We start from the raw sequence: 20,730 nt of genomic DNA, 5'->3' as shown, positions 1-20,730 counted from the left end.
GCAAACAACAACAACAACAACAAAACCACCACCACCACAAAAACCCAAGGAGCCAACCAAAGCAAGTCTGAGACATGACCAGAAACCCAGCAGCCCTGGGTTCCTGAGATGATTCTGCCCTGAAACACAGTTGCAATTACAAGTCTTTTTTTCTGTCTGGGCCTTTGTTTTCTCTCTGGCTGTCCTTTCCCACTTTGTTGGGAGATGACAAGAATGGCCAGAGGTGGCATTTTGATACTATTTCAGAAAGGAATTCAACACCATCACCCTTGGCAAAGAACCAAATCTGAAGTTTATTTGTGGTTTTCAGGCCAGCCAAAACAACTAGCAACTTCCTCCTCCCAAGGGGTTTATCTCTATGGTCCTCTTTGTGTCAATCCTGTGGCAAAGGTAGAAGTGGGTGTGTGGGCTTGTTTAGAGATGGGAGGAGCCATGAGCAGGCGGGTTTAGTAACAGTCTTGATGAACATGCCTCTTCCCAGTTGTCTTACTGGTGGCTCACAGTCACTTCGAGGTGATGGAGAGACTTGGGTTTCTTCAGTGGAGAGAGGAATCCATGTGAGAGTAGGGAATGGGAACACTGGATGGATCTGTTTCTTCATAAAGGCAGGACAGAGAGAAGAATATTTCCTAAAGGGGACAAATACACAAATTTGCTTTTATGGTTCAAAATATAAAAGTATGAATGGGAGTGAAAAGTCTTCCTTCCTTCTCTGACTCACAGATATGCAGTTTCTTTATCCTTGGAGGCAACTCATGTTATTAGTTTCTTTCTCCTTCCAGAAATATTTCATACATATATGAGCAAATAGGCATATATAATTTCTACTCCCTTTTTATACAATGGGGCAAGTTTGGCCTGTCCTGCATTGCAGCGTTTTTTACTTTACCAACATGTATTCCAGAACAGTTTCCTTTTCTTTTTCACTGTTGCATAGTATTCAATTCTCTGACTAGTTCTCTATTGAGCATTTAGGTCACATCCAACCAATTGCTGTTACAAACAAGTAAGCTCCTGTGTGTCATCTGGCATGTATGCAAGGACAGCTGAAGGATAAATTCCTAGAGGTAGAATTGCTGGGGCGAAGAGAATGCAAAGATAAACAATTTAGATTTGACAGGAAAATTCCAAACATTCTGCATTCTCAGCCAGGAAAGTCGTAAAGTCAAACCTTGAGCGACAGGCCTGAGCTGGTGCTTTATGGTCACACAAGGGCATCGGAGAGTGAGATCTATCCTCATGTATTTTCCTAAATGAATTCACTCAACTGCTGCTGCACACTAGAGCCGGCCCTGGTCTGGAAGACTCCAAGGACAGTTTGTATCACTCACTCTGATGTCATCCTTCACCCCTAGCAATGAAGTCGGCTCCCAAATGAAGCCGGAAGATGGAGCTAGTGACATTAAACTGGTCTTGGGTGCCCTCCATCACTCAATTCTTAACAAAACCCACTGTGCACCAAAGTGGCTCCCAATGTGCCCCCACCCAAATCAAGCTTAACTTCCACTGTCTTAAAGCACTGTGGGGGGCTGGGGGTGTGACTCAGTGGCAGAGTGCTTGCCTAGCATGTGTGAGGTCCTGGATTTGGTCCCCAGCACAGCAAAACCAAACCAAAACAAGCTGGGTTTCTTGCTCATAAAACACAAATCTTATTCTTTGTTATATAAACGTTAATTTGACTATTTTTTCATACCAGATTTCTAATCTCGGTTACTCCTATCATAGTGTGTGCACATTTGGGGAAAATGGTGCCCTGGATTTGAGAGCTGGGGATAAAGAAACCTAGATCCATCCTGGTGGCAAGTACTGATTGTCTCTCAATATCTAGTTTCCTTTCTATTTAGTGATGAACTCTCTATTTTGTTTTCTTTCTTTCCATTTTATTTATTTATTTTTTTGGGTGGGGAGGGCAGCCTGTGGAGGGTACCCAGGAGTGCTTTAACACTGAGCTACATTCTCCAACCATTTTCAGTTTTTATTTCGAGGCAGGAGGATCTTTCCAAGTTGCTTAAGGCCTTGCTGAGTTGCTGAGGCTGGCTTTGAACTTGTAATCCTCCTGCCTCAGCCTCCTGAGTTGCTGGGATTACAGCATGCATCACCATGCCAAGCTCAACCCTCTATTTTTAAGCTGGACCCAGGGCTACTTAGAGTAAATTTTTCTTTGTATTGTGATCTATCTATGTATCTATCCACCTGTCTACACATTTCTGGTCAATGGAATGTAAGCAGAAATAGCATGTGTAACATCTCTGTAGTGTTCTCAAAGGAAGAGGATATGCTTTTATTTCACTTTTATCTTTCCTACTGAGTAGAAGGCAGACATGATTGCCGGAGCAGAAGCATCTTTCTTGTCTGTGAAGTAACCTTGGTAATATGACCACTAACAGTGGAGCAAAAAGAGAAGTTACCTAGACCTGGATGCTTTGGATCACTTACCTCCAGGTTTTTACAGAAGAGCAAAATTAATTCCTCTTAATGAAGTCACTGTTATTTTAAAATTTTCACTTGTAGTGGAATCTAAATCCTAAGTGACATACTCCCCAAACTTTGGAAAAAACAATTCCAGACTCATTGTCTTTCACTTGTGACTCAGTAGCATTACTTTGGCAATGAAGAAAAGCACAACACTGACAACTCTCATCTATACAGAGAAACAAAGTCATGACCCACAAACTCTTCTCAACTCAGGGGCAGGCAGTTCACTGGCAATGATTCTGATACCTGGGATTCATCTTTCTTCCATTTCAAAGGCAGAGGTGAGATACTCCTTTGGGACAATTCCAATGAGGCTGTTCAGTTCTCCTACCCACCAGCCGTACATGTTATACTCCTGAAAAATGAAAAGAGGATGGTTACAGGTGAAATTTGGTCATGCCTCTATAAAACTTCTTACAGGGACAGTGTGGGAGACTCCGTTGATGGTTTCTCAGTTGGCATCATCTGTGGGAACAGTTAAGATCTTTGAGGGGCAGCCATTTCGTCTGCATTGTAAACTTTGCATCTTTGATGCTATTGCTGAACCTAAAGAGTCCTCCCTTCCCCTTCCCCCAGCAAGCTGAATGGTATGGCTTCTTCAGAGAAAACTGGGCACACACTAAATGCCAGTACACTAAAGATGTTCAGGGAGTCAGGTCACAGTTCAAATCAATACTATTTATCAAGTACTTTCTATGTGCAAAGTGCTATTTGAGTTCCCCTGAGATATTGAATGATGAATCAGAACATTGCTTGCCCCTCAGTGCTCGCAGCATAGAGTAATGGGCTTTGGAGTCAGACAGACTGAGAGCTAATCTCTGCTTGGTCATTTAGTAGCCATGTGACCTTAGATCCTCCTGGCTTTAACTTCCTCATCTATAAGAGAAGGAATAGTATCTCCATCTTTATATGTGATACCAAAAGTGTCTGATATCATAGTAGGTGTTCTAAACATTAGATCCCTTCATTGAAGAGGTAGGAGGTTGACAGTGACATCAGTAATGATGTGCAGGACATGTAAGTGTCACAGGAAGGGGCAAATAAAAAAACGGGCTGAGAACAGGTGTTTCAACTTAGCTGGGTTTGGGGAACCATGCCTTGTCTGGTTTTGTATATCTAGCTGCTGAGTTTCAGGGGGAAAAAAGAAGAAGAAAGAAAAGAAAGAAAACCAGGTTGGTGACATAAAAACTCAGGGCCCCTAGCATTAACTGGTGATCTTTCCTGTCTCCAAGTAGTTATCTTTCCTTCTCCAACTATGTAATTCCCCTCCCTCTCAGCAGATAACCTCTTTTCCACCTTCAAAGACAAAGGAGTCTTGGGGCTGGGGCTGGGGCTGGGGCTCAGCAGTAGAGCATGCTTGCCTAGCATGTGCAAGGTACTGGGTTCGATCCTCAGCACCACATAAAAATAAATGAAATAAAAGCATGTGTCCAACAACAACTAAAAAATATTTTTTTAAAAAAGAGAATGTAGTCTTAAATTTTTTTTTTTTTTTTTTTGTACTGGGGATTGAACCCAAGGGTGCTAAACAACTGAGCCACATCCATAGCCCTTTTTATATTTTATTTAGAAAACAGGGTCTTGCCAAGTTGCTTAGGGCCTCTCTAAATTGCTGAGGCTGGCCTTGAACTTACAATCCTCCTGCCTCAGCCTCCTGGGCTGCTGGGATTACAGGTATGCACCACTGTACCTGGCTAAAAGTTTCAAATTTGTCAGCCTCCAGCCATGAAAGCAGCAGCGTAACCATATTGACAACCATTCTTTCCCATTTAATGAGGGACGCATCCCCTGGTTTAAGATCATACTTCATCATGTGCATTTGTAACTCTTTCCTTCCCTTTCTTTTCTTCTCTCCTCCCTCCCTCCCTCCCTCCCTTTTTTCTTAGATCTATGGAGTCTGACCTCTGCCTCTAATGTAAATTACTCTTTCCACCATCAGTGAACTGTGTTCAAGATGTGTTTTCATCTTTGAAAACAACTACGTGTCTACTAGTCTATGCCGACTTCCACTTCACAGACCTCCTGGAAGAGTTTACTCCACTCACCGCTCAACTTCTTTCTTTCCAGTCACCCAAGTCACTCTAGTTGGACTCCTGCTTCTGTCCCTCCATTTATGCCTTCCCTGTGTCCCCATTGCCTCCTCCTGGTGCAGATTCTCTGGGTACTTCTCAGTCCCTAACACTTGTTCTCAGCCATGCTGGCACCCACTGTTGACCCTCCTTGAGACAACTTCTCTTAGTTTTTGCGATCATTCTCCCAGTTTCCCTCCCTCTTCTCTGGTTGCTTCTTCTCATTCTCATTCATCTTATACTGTCTCCTTTTAATGTGGTTGTTTCCCAGGGTTCTCTCCTGGCCCTCTTCTCTTCTGACTTTCCTTGAGTGATCTCATATACCCCTGGAGTTTAACCACCGTGACTGTGTTGATGGCTAAAGACTGGTTAAAAACTCCAGCCTGCATCTAAGTATTGGACCCCAATATCCAAGTGCATGTCCACCAAACTGCTCAAACTTAACCCATCAGCCTGCCTCTTTCCCCATTTGCATTCCCCAAATCTCTCCACCTCCTGTGCTCTCTCCTTCAATAAATGGTGCCTCCATGCACTCAGTTACCCAGGCCAGAAACCTCAGAATCCTCCCTGACTTCATCTTCCTCTTCCAATCAATCCTTAAGTCCTTTTAATTTTCTCTCCAAATTATTACTGGAATTCTCTCCATTCCCTTTGCCAATACCCCAGATATCACTATCATCTATCATGAGGATCACAGAAACAACCTCCAAATTGCTCTCTGTCTCTCTCTGTGTTCTTATTTTCTTCCACTCTGTTCTTTGTTCTGAAGCCAGAATGCTTCTGAGATGCACACTGATATTGTCGTTGCTCTGTTTGGAACCTTTCAGTGGGTCTCCACTGCCCCTTGTCAACTTATTTTTTTCTCTCTCTATATATTTGGTGTATTATATTTGTGCTCCAAGTTACTCTCACCTTGGAGGCTATCCTCTGCATTTTTAGCCTCTACTTCCCTCCTCCATTTTGAAAGGCTCACTCCTAAGCAGGCTTCAGATTTCAATTGCTGAGTCACTCACTCTCTAGAAGCCTCTCTTGGGCACGCTCTGGCTGTCCCCACCTCCCCACATGGTCCATAGTGCTTCCCCGACATGAGTTCACCACGCCGCCTTGTTTCTTCTGGCCTTTGTCTCAGTGTCAGTCAACAGATGGGAAACTGAGGGCTGGACCTTGTTTTTGTTTGCTGTGTATTGTCAGCACTCAGCCCAGTACCCAGCACAGAGCGGGGTCAAATAAATACCTTTTCCCCCCCAAATAAACACTTTTTAAATGAGGTTATGACAAAGTAAAGGGAGCAATGGGAATTTACATTTTTTAAAAAAATATTTATTTATTTATTTTTCCGTGGACACAACATCTTTGTTTGTATGTGGTGCTGAGGATCGAATCCGGGCTGCACGCATGCCAGGCGAGCGCATTACTGCTTGAGCCACATCCCCAGCCCGGGAATTTACACTCTTGATTGACCAGGTTTAGTTACAACCAACTCCAAGATATTCCCCTAGCGATGGAACTGGTTGTGGCAGAAAGAGATCAACTGCCTTTGGAGACAGTCTACCACAGTGGCTCCCTAAATACCAAGAAGAGTCTCAAAGGCCACAGGAAGTGATTCTACTGCATTGATCCTTATAGGACCAGGGAATTGCCTTTTTAAAACCAGTCTTAAAAGACTGAATGTCCACCACCTCTTCCTACACCTACTCCTTCTCATGTCCTCCCTCTTCCAGGCCAACTTCCCCATAGAGTGCCCTGTCTTTGGGCAATTACCCAGCATTCCTCAGCCTATGCCTGTCATGAGCTTTTGAGCTCATGTTGGTACAAATTCTGTTACTGTCCATTTTCTAACACTGAAGTTAGGGCAGTTTCTGCCTAAAGTTTTCTTGTAGAGTTGCCCTGTGTTGACCACATTACTGGAATGTCTGTGTCTGCAGGGCCTTGCTGTGAAAGGAAAATACAGGCTCTGTCTTCCTTTCTCACTGTAACTTCCTTTCTCTTAGAAACTAGTTTTAATTCTGCTATCATAGGCAGAAGGTGGGGACAATGCTATCTGACAGTCCCCCCCCAGGTATTGGTGATTGAATTCAGGAGTGTTTTACCACTGAGTCACATCCCCACCTCTTTTGATTTTATTTTTTAAAAATTTGAGACAGGGTCTCGCTAAGTTGCTAAGTTGCTGAGGCTGACTTCAAACTTGTGATCCTCTTGCCTCAGCCTCCCAAGCTATTGGGATTACAAGTATGTATCACTGTACCTGGCTCTGTCAGTCTTTTGATCAAAGTCAACTTGCATAACCATGTTTGAAGTGTGGCCTTCTACCTGCAAGGTGCTGTCATCTTTATCTTCTGCAGAGGCTCAAATAAGGCACCCGGGGGAGGGAGACTATTCAAGACCCCTGACTTTGACTCACACTTCACAGTTCCCCTTTAACTGTAATGTTCCGGGTAGGGACCAAGCCTGAGGAAGGTTTTCTCTGCCAACTTGAAGAGGGTGCAAAGAAGAAGCAGATGAGGCTCAGCAGGGCACCTGCCAAGGCCAGGCTCCCAGTCAGTTTGCTCTTGCTTGAGGGGAACACTGACCTGCTGACTGCAGATGTAGTAGCCTTGCCACAGTGGTGAGAACTAAAATGAGTGAAATCAACTCTTTGCCCTTCAAAACAAAAGAGCAGGCAGAAGTGTAAGGAGGATGGCACAGTCTCAGAGACCATATCTATCCTGCTGTGGAGGCCTGGGAGCTTAATCAAAGCACCTACAGGTCCTGGGATCTGACTGTCTTTTCCAGATTTCTTCCCTTGGCTGGATACTCGAAAAGGGCTGCAGGGCTGAAATGTTTAAAGCATGAATGGAAAATTTTTAGCCTTCTCTCCCACTACCACCCCCCATGCATTGCTCCAACCCAGTCTGAACACCACGAGGTATTTTAAAATAATTTCTACTTTGATGAATTGCTGGGGAGTCCACAATTGCTCATAATCAAAGGGAGAAAAATGCAAATGAGATCCGGCCGAGAACTATCACCACCAAACGTTTATTTCACTGCACAGTGCCAAAAAGAATTAAAACAACATTAAACTCACAGCAATCATGTTTAAGCCCTCGTTTCCAAGTGCCAAATTGCACCACTCTGGATCATACAGATGTTCGTTAATTATGCTAATTTTTATTAAACTATTAAAATGGAGAGAGTACTGGCTCAGCCAGGCAGACCCCAGCTCTGAATGAACTCTGCTCCTGTCTAGAGGTGCTAATTTACTGCATTTTTATTAAGTTGCTGATTCTTGGATTTGAGTTTTAGGACGGCAGGGAGAACTGAATTTCTGGGATCAATGTTTTCCATAAAGTCTGACTTCTCTTTGCCCACATGTTTGGAAAGCCTGGAAAAATACTGAGAGGCTCCCAGGAGACCTCTAATCCTCCATGCAGGAGGGTTCTGCCTTTAAGTGGGGACACATGCCTACAGGTGACAACACTGTAGGGACATCAGGATCATACACGCTCCCCACTCTGTAACTTGATGTGTACAATGTGTGGTAGAGCTTAGATTCTGATGATACAGGATTGTTACCTGAAGATGCTTTAGAGAAGAATATAAAAAGTTATTAAAAAAATCCTTCACATCAGTGTTTGCTTCTGCCACTAAGTCTTTAGAAGCCTTTCACCAGAAAGAAGTACAGTGTGTATGGTTTGTTTTCATCATAAATATATCTAGGCTTGATTAAAAATCTACTTCTCTCAATACAACCTTGCCCCACCTCCTTGAACCCCCCAAACAAAGAAGTCTCACAAATGAAAGTTGACTATTTGAACTCCATTATCTGGATGGAGGAGCTACTGGCCTGGATGAGCGAAGCGTTGAGTGAACCTGAAATAGACGCAGCGCTCACCATCAGCAACAATCAAAAGTGTTTATGGGGGACTGCACACTGCCATAAAAGGATTTATGCTGCTAATCTCCATCAACAAGGAAAAAAAAAAAAAACAAAACCCTACCAAACCTGCCATAAAAAGAACAGCAAATTCTATAAACAAAAAGCAGTATGGCCACCAACAACGGGCATGTTGCACAGCTTGACTCTGCCTCCAGTGGTTTCCTATTGCTGTTTATGGTTTCAAGACTATCATGGACCTCCTCGGTGCTCCTCCTGTCACAGGGCCCTGAGTCCCTGTGTGGTGCTGCAAATACCCTGTCAGTAGGTGTCAGGGGATATGGGGAGGGGGGACCAGCAGGCGCCTATCATAAGCCTTAAAAGAGATTAAATACCCCTACTCCATGATTGCTACATTTTAATTTCTCTCCTCCCTGCTGGTTCCTATTTGTATAAGCTCTTCCATGACTCCCCTGGAGTAGCACAGACATGACCTGGAATGACCATCCTGTCTTGGGATGAGAATTCAATTTCTAGGCTCAGTGAATCCTAGGCTGTTCCAACAAAAGGAACTCACCATCCTCTAGGGCAGAGTCTTAAACTGGAGTCTGTGACCCTGTGGAGCTTGTCTGTGGATGGGGTGTGAAGGAATCTTCAAGCTTCCTGAAACTGGTGTAAAATTTTGTGTACATGTGTACGTGGGTCTCCTCCATCAGATTCCCAGAGGATATGTGCACCCTTCATAGTTTTCCAAGCAGTACTCTAGGGGAAAATTCCATGGTCTTGATGTCCTTGATTTGTATTTGGCCCAGTGTGGCCACAACCCTTACCCCTTAATTAAAAAAAAAAAAAAAAAAAAGAGATAAGAATGTTTGTCCCTTCCAAGCTGAGTTTCCCAGGCCTGAGCCCTCCAATAGCAGGGTCTGTTCCCCCTTCAAAGGCTAACTGAGCTTGCTTGTCCTTTTTAAGGCACTGTCTTGCTAACTGACTTAAAAGTCGTGGCATCTTCTCACAGCTTCCATTCAAAGCCACATGATGGCTTTTGGAGCAAGTTGCATAACATGCTCAGTTCCCCTGAGAAGGTTTCTAATAGAAACATTCTTTTTTTTTTTTTTTTCACATTGAACTGGGCTCTGAGCCTCTGTGGAACAAGATTCCCAGAAAATGTCTCATATTTTGGTTCTCTTAACCATCAAAGTTTACTGTATGAGTGTTGTAAACAAGAGAATTCTTCTTTGAGAGAACAATAAATCAGTCCCTAACATGAAGGATCAATAAAGTCTTGATATATGTATGGGAAAAGCCAATCAATCATGGAAGCATTGGTTTATGATTGCTTATTTCTCTTATTAGTGCTTGTGCATCATATATTATCATCAGTAAGGATGGGAAATTTGAATTCCTGAGCAGAGTAGACTTTTGATTTGCCAGGGTCAGCCCCAAAACATTATGCATTTACTCTGGATTGGCCCACAGATTCTTTGCTCCTAAAAATCCAGCTTTGGAAATTTAATGCTTTCTTTGGATATCATAAATTATTAAGCAAATTGAGGATTCCAACTCAGCACAATTCCAAGTGCTAGGAAAATAAGGCTGGAAACAGGAATTGTTCACCAAAGACAAACAAGTGCTCGTTTTTCAGCACAAATAATTTTGTGTGGAGATTTTCCTGAAGGAGAAAAGGAATGGTCAGCTGGGTGGCCAGTGGATTAGTGGAAAAGATCGGAGCTTTTCCTTGGAAAGGATCGGAGCTCAGTGCTTGGCTAAGACCTTGGGTAGCTTGGCGGCCTCTCCAGTCTCTTTTAGGCTGTAAGTTCTTGGCAATCATTTTCTCTTTTTCTATTATTCAGAGTTTTGGTCTATAAATCATAATAAAAATGAATCATTAAATTTGCCTCAATTGAGCTGGTTTTATTTATTGTCACATCTCAGGGAATTTGCTAACCTCAGGATTGATGGGCCTGGATACAGGCAAAGATATGTGGATAGAAGAAAGAAGACACCAGATAGGCCAGGTGGTCAGTAAAAGCAGTTGGGGGGCTCCTGGGGACAACTCTATGAAGCACACCCCCTAAGAGCCAAGTATCCTGAGAAGAGGAATGTGTTATCTGGATGGAGGGTTCAAGAGCACTGGAGTTTGACCCCTCAAACTTGTTGACACTTGTTCAGCCTCAAGTGTGAGGCTCATGGTCTCAATCCTGTGCAGGACAAGCATATATTTAGGGTGTGAGTGCATAATGATCAAGACCAGAGAGGTGTGCTGGACCTTGTTGGTGATGGAAGTGTGTGCAAAAAACAGGGTGGGCATGCGAGTGAATGTGACAGAAAAATCATAAGCTGCAAAGGTGAGAAGGAATGTGAAACAGGGTGGTAAGGAGAGAGGCGAAATCACAGAACTTGAAAGGATAAAGGGAAGGTAAACACTGTGCAGATGGGAGAAAACAAGGTGCCAAGTGCAGAATTCAGGAACAATGGAGACGGCACCATTTCAGAGCTGATAGAATTGTGATACCATGTGAGACGGGCATATTAATATGTATTCCATAAACTGCGCAGCTCGCAGCTCTGCACCACTCTGTTTTGCTCTGACCGCAGTACCAGCCTCAGGCACCACAACACAATTTGGAAACAATGTGACGGAAATGTTTAATCTGCTCGGCCCATCTGTGCTGCGTATTTCTCCAGATCTCCCTGAGAGAGGCGCCTTGAATCTCCACATTGCCTTTAATATTCTCCTAAATCACCTCCCCACTGCACTTCAAGGGCCATTGCTACAATATCACAGGTTCATCTAAAGTGCAATGGGGAGGGGGGGTGTTGGGGGAGGCGCAGGCAGGGAGATTTTTTATTTTAAAATAATTTCCAGAGATTGTCTTTTCTGCTTCCTTAAAAAAAAAAAGAAGAAGAAGAAGAAGAAGAAGAAGAAGAAGAAGAAGAAGAAGAAGAAGAAGAAGAAGAAGAAGAAGAAGAAAAGTTATTCTACTGTTGCTGTAAGGTTATTGAGGTTGTTTGGTACAAAACAGGGTAGGATAGAGTGGAATCATTCTCCAAAGAATTATTTTTATTAATCTCAATTCTCTCAATTGGACATGGGAGGGGTGAGCAGCTGCTCTTTCTCCATCTCCTCTTCTTGCACCTTGCTAGAGTGAGGTGCTCATTTGGGGCTGGGACTCTCCCCTTTATGCTCAGGGCATCGGGTCTCAGCTTGGTAGTTCCCAGGGCCAACCTTGACCCTGCACTGCTCTAAACAAAGCCATCCTGTTCTAGACAAAGTATACATTTAGTCCCTGGCCATCATGTCCTCATCAGGAGAGGACACTGAGTATATTTTTAGATTTTAGCTTAACACCTTATATTTTCTCTCTTTCAGCACAGATGTTGGGTGTCAGGTTTCTACTGCCTTCCTCTGCTCAGTTCTGCTAGATTCAGCTATTTGGGGCCAGAATGTAGGAAGCTGGAGTGGGTTTCGGAGAAAGAGGGGATGACAAGTCACCATGTTTCAGAACCTAGACAAATGGAAGAGAGTTGCACATCACCAAGAAAATTAGGATTCCTTTTGCTTTGTGAATTAAAGAAATGAATAATTTAATCCTCAAGATTGTTCCAGCGAGGGAAAGGCAATGTCCCAGTTGCGGAGCCCTACAGCCTGTCGGTGTGTTACATCATCTGCACACATAGGCGTTTCCATGACAACAGCTTATAGCTTCATTTCCTGGATCCCTCTAGGGGGTGTCACAGCCAGATCCACCTGCTTTTCACCCTACCCTCGGTGGGGTCATGGTAAGGTCGCCAGAATAAATGAACGCGGGTACTAATGATCTGTTTACTGCTGTTTATGCTCTGTGTGTGTCAGGGGCATGCACATTTAGAGAGCTCATTATGGTTGCAATTAGAATGCACCATCGCTAGATATTTAACTCCTTTTTCTTTTAAATTAGCATTTTAATAACATTCTTTGAGCAGAGAAACAAAATGACCATTTTTCACGGACAAACTTCTAGCTGTAGGTGCAACTTTAATGGCAAAGTTGTGAAGGGGAAAGAAGGGAGAAAAAAGGGCCACTTTTACTACTTTCACCCTCCTCCTTACCAAAAGGATATTTTTATTTGCTTTCTAACACACTCAATTTCCTAAATTTGTTTTGAATCCAATTATTTTGGGTGGTTTAAAGCGCTGCACTCTTGTTGGACGGAAATTAGCAGCGATTGAAATTAACTTTTTATGTGACCTGTGAAAGGGGCTAAAATAATTACAAGTGTGTAGAAGAAATCCTGTCTCCAAAAGACCCTTGCTGTAGGACTGGGCTGTGATCTGATGATAGCATGATCAGAATATCTCTATATTGTAACTACAAAATTTTTTTTTCCTTAAAAAGGTGATTGTAATTATTGTTTCTGTTTTATAATTCTTAGGATTATTTTATAGAAGGTAAATGATGACAAAAATTTAGCACTATAGGCAGAATAAGTAAGAGACAGAAAGAATAAAAACAATAACAGCATCATTTACCACTTAAAAATGGTCAGACCTGAGAGCATCCAAAAGCAGGAGAGTTGAAACAGGAAAGATGCGCTGCAGAGACCCACTTGGGCAGAATGTTCCTAAGGCACTGCTTTTCGGGAACCAGTCAACACCTTTTCTGGGTGTTTACAGATGCTCTGTTTGTGTAAAGTACAGTGAAAAATAACAATTTGAATGTTTCGATTATCTTTCCCAGTCCGTTCCATTTTCATTATTTATTTCCTATAAATCGGGACCTTGCTGAACATAATTCTGCAGACAAGGAGGTGGATGGGACAGCCAATGTGAACAAGGAGATGGATGGTGGGTGCGTGTAAGATAGATGCTATGCGTTTATGGAAAGGAGCCGTACAGTATGTCTACGTGTGAACATCCGCAAAGTAGAGCCAGGGAGTGTGTAAACTATAACGGGTATTTATAGATAGGGGAGGAAAAAAAAAAGGGTGCAAGGAAGACTGTGTAGGAACAGGCACAGAGAGCCTGAAAAGACGTGCTGTTTCCTACCCTCCTGGAATCCACGTCCAAGTTCCGCCTAAGATGTCCCATGCTCGCTGTGGCTCCTGTGAAACTCACAAGCCTTACCATGACAACAGACGGGGATTTCACAGCCAGAAGACTTGGGAGGTCAATAGTTGAAAAGCAAGAGTTATAAAGAGAGATCTTTATCCACAGCAAAACAATTCCACTAACACCCCCACCCCACAATGATAGAAGGAAGAAAAAAAATTTAAAGACACAGCAGGAGAAAAAAAAAAAACCTTTCTAAAAATGCAAGTTTAAAATGTTTATGCTTTGCATCAGCGTTGTTGCACCTTAGAATCTGCCATTTCATAAATAAAATACGGATGGCATAGACTATAATTTGGTGATAGCTACCCCAGGACATATCTAGATGCACTTCTGTTATTTTAATTAAATACTGCATTATGGTTTGTGACAACTACATAGCTACAGCGTAAATGAATTCAGATTAAAGTGTTACTTAGGCATCCAGTAATTTTTGTTTCATTCCTCAGTTTTACAAAGCAAATAGCTATAAAATCAAGATGTTTGTTCATTTACAGATGGAGTAGGATTGTTGTCGCTGTTTTTTTCCCCCCCTCTCCTTAATCCTCACGCACGAAAAGAAGACAGAGCTCAGAATCTGGCTCCCAATACTCTTAGCTTATGAGCCACATCACAAAGAAAAACACATCCTCTTGACTATAATGTGAGATGCTGAATATTAATTGCTGGTATTATGCTTATCTTTCTAGCCGGGTTCTGTCTTTTACCAATTACTCTGATGGGCTGCAATCTTGCTTTGCCAGGGGATTTTTCTCCTTTGTTTAACAGTTAGAAACCTATTTGATTTTATTTTATTAAAAAAGAATCATAAAGTTCATAATGCTCCGTGGAAGTTTTTAGTATTTGGAACTCTTCCCAAATACAGAATAGGAGTAGGAACAGAGAAACTGCCGGATCTCTTTGCTAAAAAGATGATGCACATTTCTGCATTTAAAAGAAAAATATTTTTTCATTTTAGCCATATTAATGTTTGCTTAATGAAACTGGAGATACAATTTGATATAATCAATTGGTTAGTTTAAATGTCACTTCACTAACAAATCATGAGAAAAGTTCACAATATTCTTATCTATCAGGTGCAGATTTTCACTCAATAGGATAGAGTAAAAGGATTTTTGCTCAAATCTGAGGATTTAATTGCATCTTAAATGTGTCATATGTCAAGATGAAAATTTTTAAATAGCAAGTTTTCTGAAACCTTTGTCTATTATTTCTGGTCTGAGAAGCAATATGATCTTTTTATTAGCCTTAAATACCATACGTCTGTGAATGTCTGCGAATTCTAGCTTTCTCTATTCTAATTGATTACCCCAAATCCCCCATAACGAATCCTATAACCTGCAAAGAAATTACTGTTCTGTATTTTTGCAATGAGGTTATAATTTGCTTCAATATTTTGTGAGTTTGGTTAGAGAACTGAATCCATCCAATACCAAGAAACCCTGGCAGAAGAGGTTTGAGGAGGCTGAACTCCTTTCAAGAAAATAATTACCCAGAAACAAAGCTTTTGCAACTCCATTTAAATAGGGCATCTCACCGAAATGTCATTCAGCCTCTTTGGCAGATTAGTGAGGAGTTTATTACTAAATCTCTGTCTAATAAACGTGCAGTTGACTCTGGAGGAGCTGCTTGTTATAATACTGGCGGCGGGAAATGGAGGGAATGTCACAGTTAAAGACACAAATTTTCCCTGTAATATATTCGAATGGAAACCTCTGAATCCAATACTACATGGGCATATCTAATAAATTCACAATATTTCAGTCTCAACAGCCTTCACCGGTTAGTTTTAAAGATTTATGTGGTAAAAAATTACTCAGTGATGAATATGGTTTATTCTGTGCAGTATTGGAGGTATAAGGAATTAAACTACCGTCTTTAACAGTGAATTTATTATTACCTCTGTCAAAAGACGAAGCCTTTAACAGCATTTGTTATAAATTCACTGCAAAATAAATGGCTGGAATTTTTTACACAGGAGTTTGTAAAGCATTGGGCGATTCTGAACATTAACCTAACACTGCCATGGCTTATGTGGTTCTAGGTAAACATTTCTGTCTGGGCCTTGTAGTTAATTATCTGGTGTGGGACTTTCCACCTGACTGAAGTGTGTGTGTGTGTGTGTGTGTGTGTGTGTGTGTTTGTTTTGAAAGTGAAGGGTCCTGCCCCGGACAACAGTTTAGCAATGAGATTAAGGAGGAAAATTCTAATCGTATTCTCTTTTTTAAAAACGAGTTAGGATTTGCAGGACAGGGTTGATGTGCAATAAGGCCCCTTGTTAGCAGGTTTACATGCATGCATATGCACACACGCATAAACACCCTCTCCCTTTTGTCCTCTCTTGGAATGGGTGTCCCCTCATTTATAAAAATTACCTGGAAGGAATGAGGCTGCCAGGGTTTGTTCTAGACGATTGGTTCCTGTCTGGGGGAAAGGAATGGCCTCTACTGAATTTGACCGGTGTATGACCGTTGCCTTCCAGCTGACCCCAAATCCCATTCCCATCCTCCTAACTCTATAGCCTCCCATAGGGGTTATTAATGAGAGAAAACACCATCATCATCATCATCTTCTTCATCACAACACAGTGTTGACCTGCTTGTTAACATGAAATGGGGTGGTGGGGACAGCTTCTGCTTCTCTCCTGTACCATCATAAATAAGAAAAGATATTTTCTGATGGTACCCCCTGCCTGCCCCCTTCGGTTAGGTCAGAGGTGAATAATAGCTCTTTGACAGGCATTGATCAGTTTGATCACACTGTTTGGGCAGTCTGTGCCCCAGGCCTATATCCTCCCTACTTACTACCCCCAAATTACCTCCCAAATAACCCCACCCATCCCCCACTCAGCTAAGCTGAGGGTATGATGCCTGAGGAAGTCCTAAATGGACACTAGATGTCACCAAACACCTCCTTTCCCTCAGAGCCCTGAAATTAAAAAAAAAAAAAAAAAAGAAAAGAAAAGAAATCTTTCATTTAAAGCAATTGAAGGAATTAACTTAGCTGTTTTTATGAGGGTTGTTGTCACATTCAACTAAGCACACTTAAAGGAGAAAGTATTGCTGCATTTAGACAATTTTTATAACAAAATCTCTTTTGGAGAGGATGGGGTCCAGGCAGAGGAAAGGTCTACATTCTTAAGTGGTCCTTTGAGGGAGTACATGGAAAAAATTGGGTTTTAAAAATGTTAACATGGTCCAGGTGAGCTGCGACAGCCCTGCTGCGTTCAGATGACTAGATGCTGGGTTTGGAGCCATGATCCAGCCTGAGTTTAAGGAGCTCCATCCCAGATCACAAAGTGTGTCCATCCTTGTCCATATAAGGCCCATGGCCATCTGACCCCTTCATGTGGGCCCTGTTAAACTTGACCTTGTCTATAAAATTCCCTGTTTCTATTAGCAGAGAAAGCTTGGTGTGTTTGGACCACGTGAATACCTTTCTTCCCCAGCTAAGCCAGAATGTAAGTATCAGTTTTACATAGTGCCCAACTTGTTGCTCCAAGGCTGATTTCCATGGAAATAAGACACTGGATAAAGCCTTAGAGGAGCTTTCAAGACCAAGCACACCAGCCAAGCCCAAGAGGTATCCCCTCCTGGCTCAGTTTATTTTAAACTCATGTAGGGGCCTCTTTTCCTTTCTAGTAATTGAAAAAGAGTTTCTCTCTTTAATTTGCCTTTATCTATTGGACAGCTCATGTTACCATCACAAATTACTTTTGGAACATGAACCTTATTTTTCAAATGGGCATTCACATAAGAGTGATCTCAAACAATGGAAGAAGCACTTTTATTATTTAGAAGGAATGGTTCCCCAGTAAAAGACCTTGGAACTAAGTCAGGGTCACTACCCTGAAAGCTGGGTCTCGTGACTAGTTTTATCCAAATAGAGGCTTCTTACCTTTCTTTCTCCTCCTTATATAACAAGTGACCATAGTGGTGCTGATCCAGGTCCACAGAAGGGCCTTATGATCCTCAGATGAAAGGAACTAAGCCAGGGCACGGTGTTATCGCACGGAGGGTGATTCAGCACCTGCCCTGTCATGCCTGGTGCCCAGGCTGAATGGATTTTTGGAGTACACCTGTTGTTGAACCCCTGCCAAGTACTGATGGCCACTAACCCCCAAATCACTTTTCCCCCCCGCTGTTGATGTTTGGAATGTCAGACAGGACCGAGCAGCAGCCGGCGTGTATTTCAAACACAGCAGATGGATTTTTATATTAGCTCCTATTTCATGTTCAGGCAGAGCGACCGCCTCACTAAAACCGCAGCCTCGGTGCTGCCGAGTTTGCTTCTGTGAGATTAATTCTGTGAAATTAATTGGGACAAGATTGAAAAGGAAATTAAAATGCAGCTGAGTGAACAGGCCTTTCAAACACCTTTTTCCTGCTCTATTCGAACTTGAATTCTGCGGTGGTCGCTGGCATCGTGGGAAGTAATTTACGAGAGGCAGGCTCTCAGGAGCCATCGGTTACGTATGAAGAGACCGGCACCAGCGCCACAATCTGGAGCCACTGAAGAGCGCTAAACGCCCCGCTGTGGCCTGAGCTGTGTCCTGGCTCCAGGGAGGAAGGGAAATTCAGTCCCTTCCCAGAGAAGGCTGTTCAGAAAGAAATATCTGGGCCCAAAAGGAATGCAGGAACATTCACTGGAGGCTCAGATCTGCTTCATTATTAAAATTTCCCATTAATATATTTTAAGACCTCAATTGGAAGTCAGTGAATTAAGTGGGCATGAAGCTGTGTGGGGCCTGAGGATTGCTTGGCCAGGTTGTGGGGAGGTCAGCAGGAGTCTTCCTGCTGACTGCTTGTTAGTTCCTATTCTGGAGCTTAGGTACACAGCTTTGGCATCTCCTGGAAGAGAACTTTGGAGACTATCAGATGTCAGTGATGAAATCTGTTGGACCAGTAAAAGCACAGTGATTTTCCACACAGTCTTCTTCAATGGGTAGTTTTCTACATGAAGTGAGAGCCTATTGTGTCTTAGAACATCTCTATGAAGAGTTCTTGGCATGTGAACCACATTATTTTCTCTCTGAATTCACCAATAATTTAGTGAACTCCTAGTATGTGCCCAACATGGGTCTAAAAGGTTTATTATTAGTAGAAGTTAGCAGAATATAATGCTAGTTTCCATTTCCTGGGTGCTGGGCTCTTCTTTACCCATATCTCTAGTGGAAGTCTCACTATGACCCTGTGAATAAAAATTATCCCACTTTTTACAGATGAGGAAATTGAGGATTAGCAAGGTTAAGTGACTTTCTCCAGGGTCACATAAATAAGGCATCTGTTGTTACTTGTTTCTCTGAGAACAGGACAGGCAATGGGCATTTGGTTAACTATGGGGTGCATCTTTCTTCAGGCAATCATCTCTGGAGAAGTTTTTTTCTCTGTCTCTCATTTTCTTTCTTTCTTTCTCTCTCTCTTTTCTTTCCTTCTTTCTTCCTTCCTTCCTTTCTTTCATACCAGGGATTGAACCCTGGGGTGCTTCACCACTGATCCACATCCCCAGACCTCTTTTTAGTTTTTATTTTGAGGCAGGCTCTTGTTAATTTGCTTAGGGCTTCACTTCATTGCAGAGGCTGGATTTGAACTTGCAATGCTCCTGCCTCAGTCTCCCTAGTCACTAGGATTACAGGCGTGCTGTGCCACTGTGCCTGGCTTCTTTTTCTTTTTTGGGATAAATTCTTCTCTTTCTGGGATCACTCCTACCCAAAGGCAAGACTCAAAAATTCACCTGAGGTTGGGCCTAGGATTCTAGGATTCAAGGCTGGATCTTACTTGGGTGTCTATTGAGAAACAGCAAACAGGGGTGGGGGTATAGCTTAACGGTAGAGGACTTATCTAACATGCATGAGGGCTCCCCCGCCCCCAGAAAAAAGGGGAAAAAAATAAAGAAGCAGCAGGAAGCAAGCAGGAGTCCTGGACTAAAATCTGCCATCCTCCCTTCCTCACTTCCTTGTCCACTTCCCTACCCAGGAGACTTTCTTCTTCTGGTCCAATCCTCTCTTCACAATATTCCTTTTATGAGACAAAGAGAGAGAGGAAATCAGATGCATCTATGAGATCTGAAGACAAAAGAGCTAGTAGCTGTAACTTTTGTTGTGGTTTAATCTGAGTGAGTAATTGAAGCCCCACATTTTTGTGTGGGGCTCCTGTAGCGGTTTTACAGGGTCAGGCCCACTGTGTCGGAAGGGGAAATGTCTGAGGTACAGAAAACCTTCCATGTTGTCCAACACGATTTTCTCATTTTACAAATGAAGAAATGAATCCAGGTAAGCTGAGCCACATGGTTGCATCTTGTGCTTTCTTGGGGAAAAGGCTTCCCCAGGTTTCTAGACAGTGGGGCTTTGATGCTCAACAAAGGTGCTACTGGCTAAAGTGGGATGAATTTAGGATCCATAGGAGAGACGATCCTAGAGTATTAACAACTGAACTTCTGAATAGAAAAATGGCTAGGGATGGTGGCAGAATGTTCTGTCTGAATTGGTTCATTTGTGCTTCTTAGAAGTAAAGAAATGGACTGGGTCGTCTTTTAAGGTTCCTTCTTGCCCAAGAACTCTGAGTTAGGTAGTAGAATCAAGGCAAATCCTATTTGAGATGCTCCCCAAACCAACATTAACTAGAAGGAACCTCTATGAGGGAAATTTTGTTGTGTTCCTACCTTCTGGTTTCCTCTTCAGATAAGCAGAGATTAGCAACATGGGGAAGGGAGGATGGTCCACCCTTGGGGTGGTGGTGGTGAGAAATATTAGGATGATTAGGGATCCAAATGGACTCAGAACCTTCCAGAAGAGAGGAGAAAGAAGCTGATGGAACCAGAGCAGTAAGGTATTTTCACTGAATTAAACTCTGACTTATTAGCTTTTAGTAATGGAGGAGGGGAAGAGAAGATGGTTTAAAAAAAACATGTGGAGTTTGTTTCCCCCATGTTTCTTGGGAATTTCTTAAAAATACCATAGCCATGGTAACCTCGGACAGCTCTATATTGCAGGACAGGTCATTGCACAGCCCCTTCTAACTGGAGGAAAGGGACCCCCAGTGAGAAGCCATTAACAAAGGCAAAAGACATGCAAAACAAACAAAATAATCATGACTGAGAGAGAGGGCCAGCAGACAGTCTGGCTCTGTTCTCCCCCCCTCCTGCTGCAGGCACCTCCAGACAATGTAAACAGTTAATTTGTTCACCTGCAGGCTCTGGGCAAACAGAGGCCTGGTCACACCTGAGTGGATAACTCGATTACCC

The 20,730-nt window shown here is 42.7% G+C and overlaps 1 protein-coding gene across 1 annotated transcript in view; it reads right to left on the bottom strand.

The window, feature by feature from the left end:
• Positions 1 to 274: 274 nt before the first annotated feature.
• The window catches only part of Skap1 (src kinase associated phosphoprotein 1), a 278,274-nt gene continuing 257,818 nt past the window's right edge, over positions 275 to 20,730 (bottom strand). Inside the window, exons 12-13 of the mRNA XM_027924587.2 lie at positions 2,722 to 2,830; positions 275 to 629 (exon numbers count right to left, since the gene is read on the bottom strand). Of these exons, the coding sequence (XP_027780388.1) occupies positions 2,729 to 2,830 (102 nt within the window). The 3' untranslated portion in view covers positions 275 to 629; positions 2,722 to 2,728. The remainder of the gene's footprint in view (positions 630 to 2,721; positions 2,831 to 20,730) is intronic.

This window comes from Marmota flaviventris, chromosome 17 (assembly GCF_047511675.1).
Source record: "Marmota flaviventris isolate mMarFla1 chromosome 17, mMarFla1.hap1, whole genome shotgun sequence".
NCBI classification, from domain to species: domain Eukaryota; kingdom Metazoa; phylum Chordata; class Mammalia; order Rodentia; family Sciuridae; genus Marmota; species Marmota flaviventris.
This window is presented reverse-complemented; position numbering and strand designations above follow the sequence as displayed.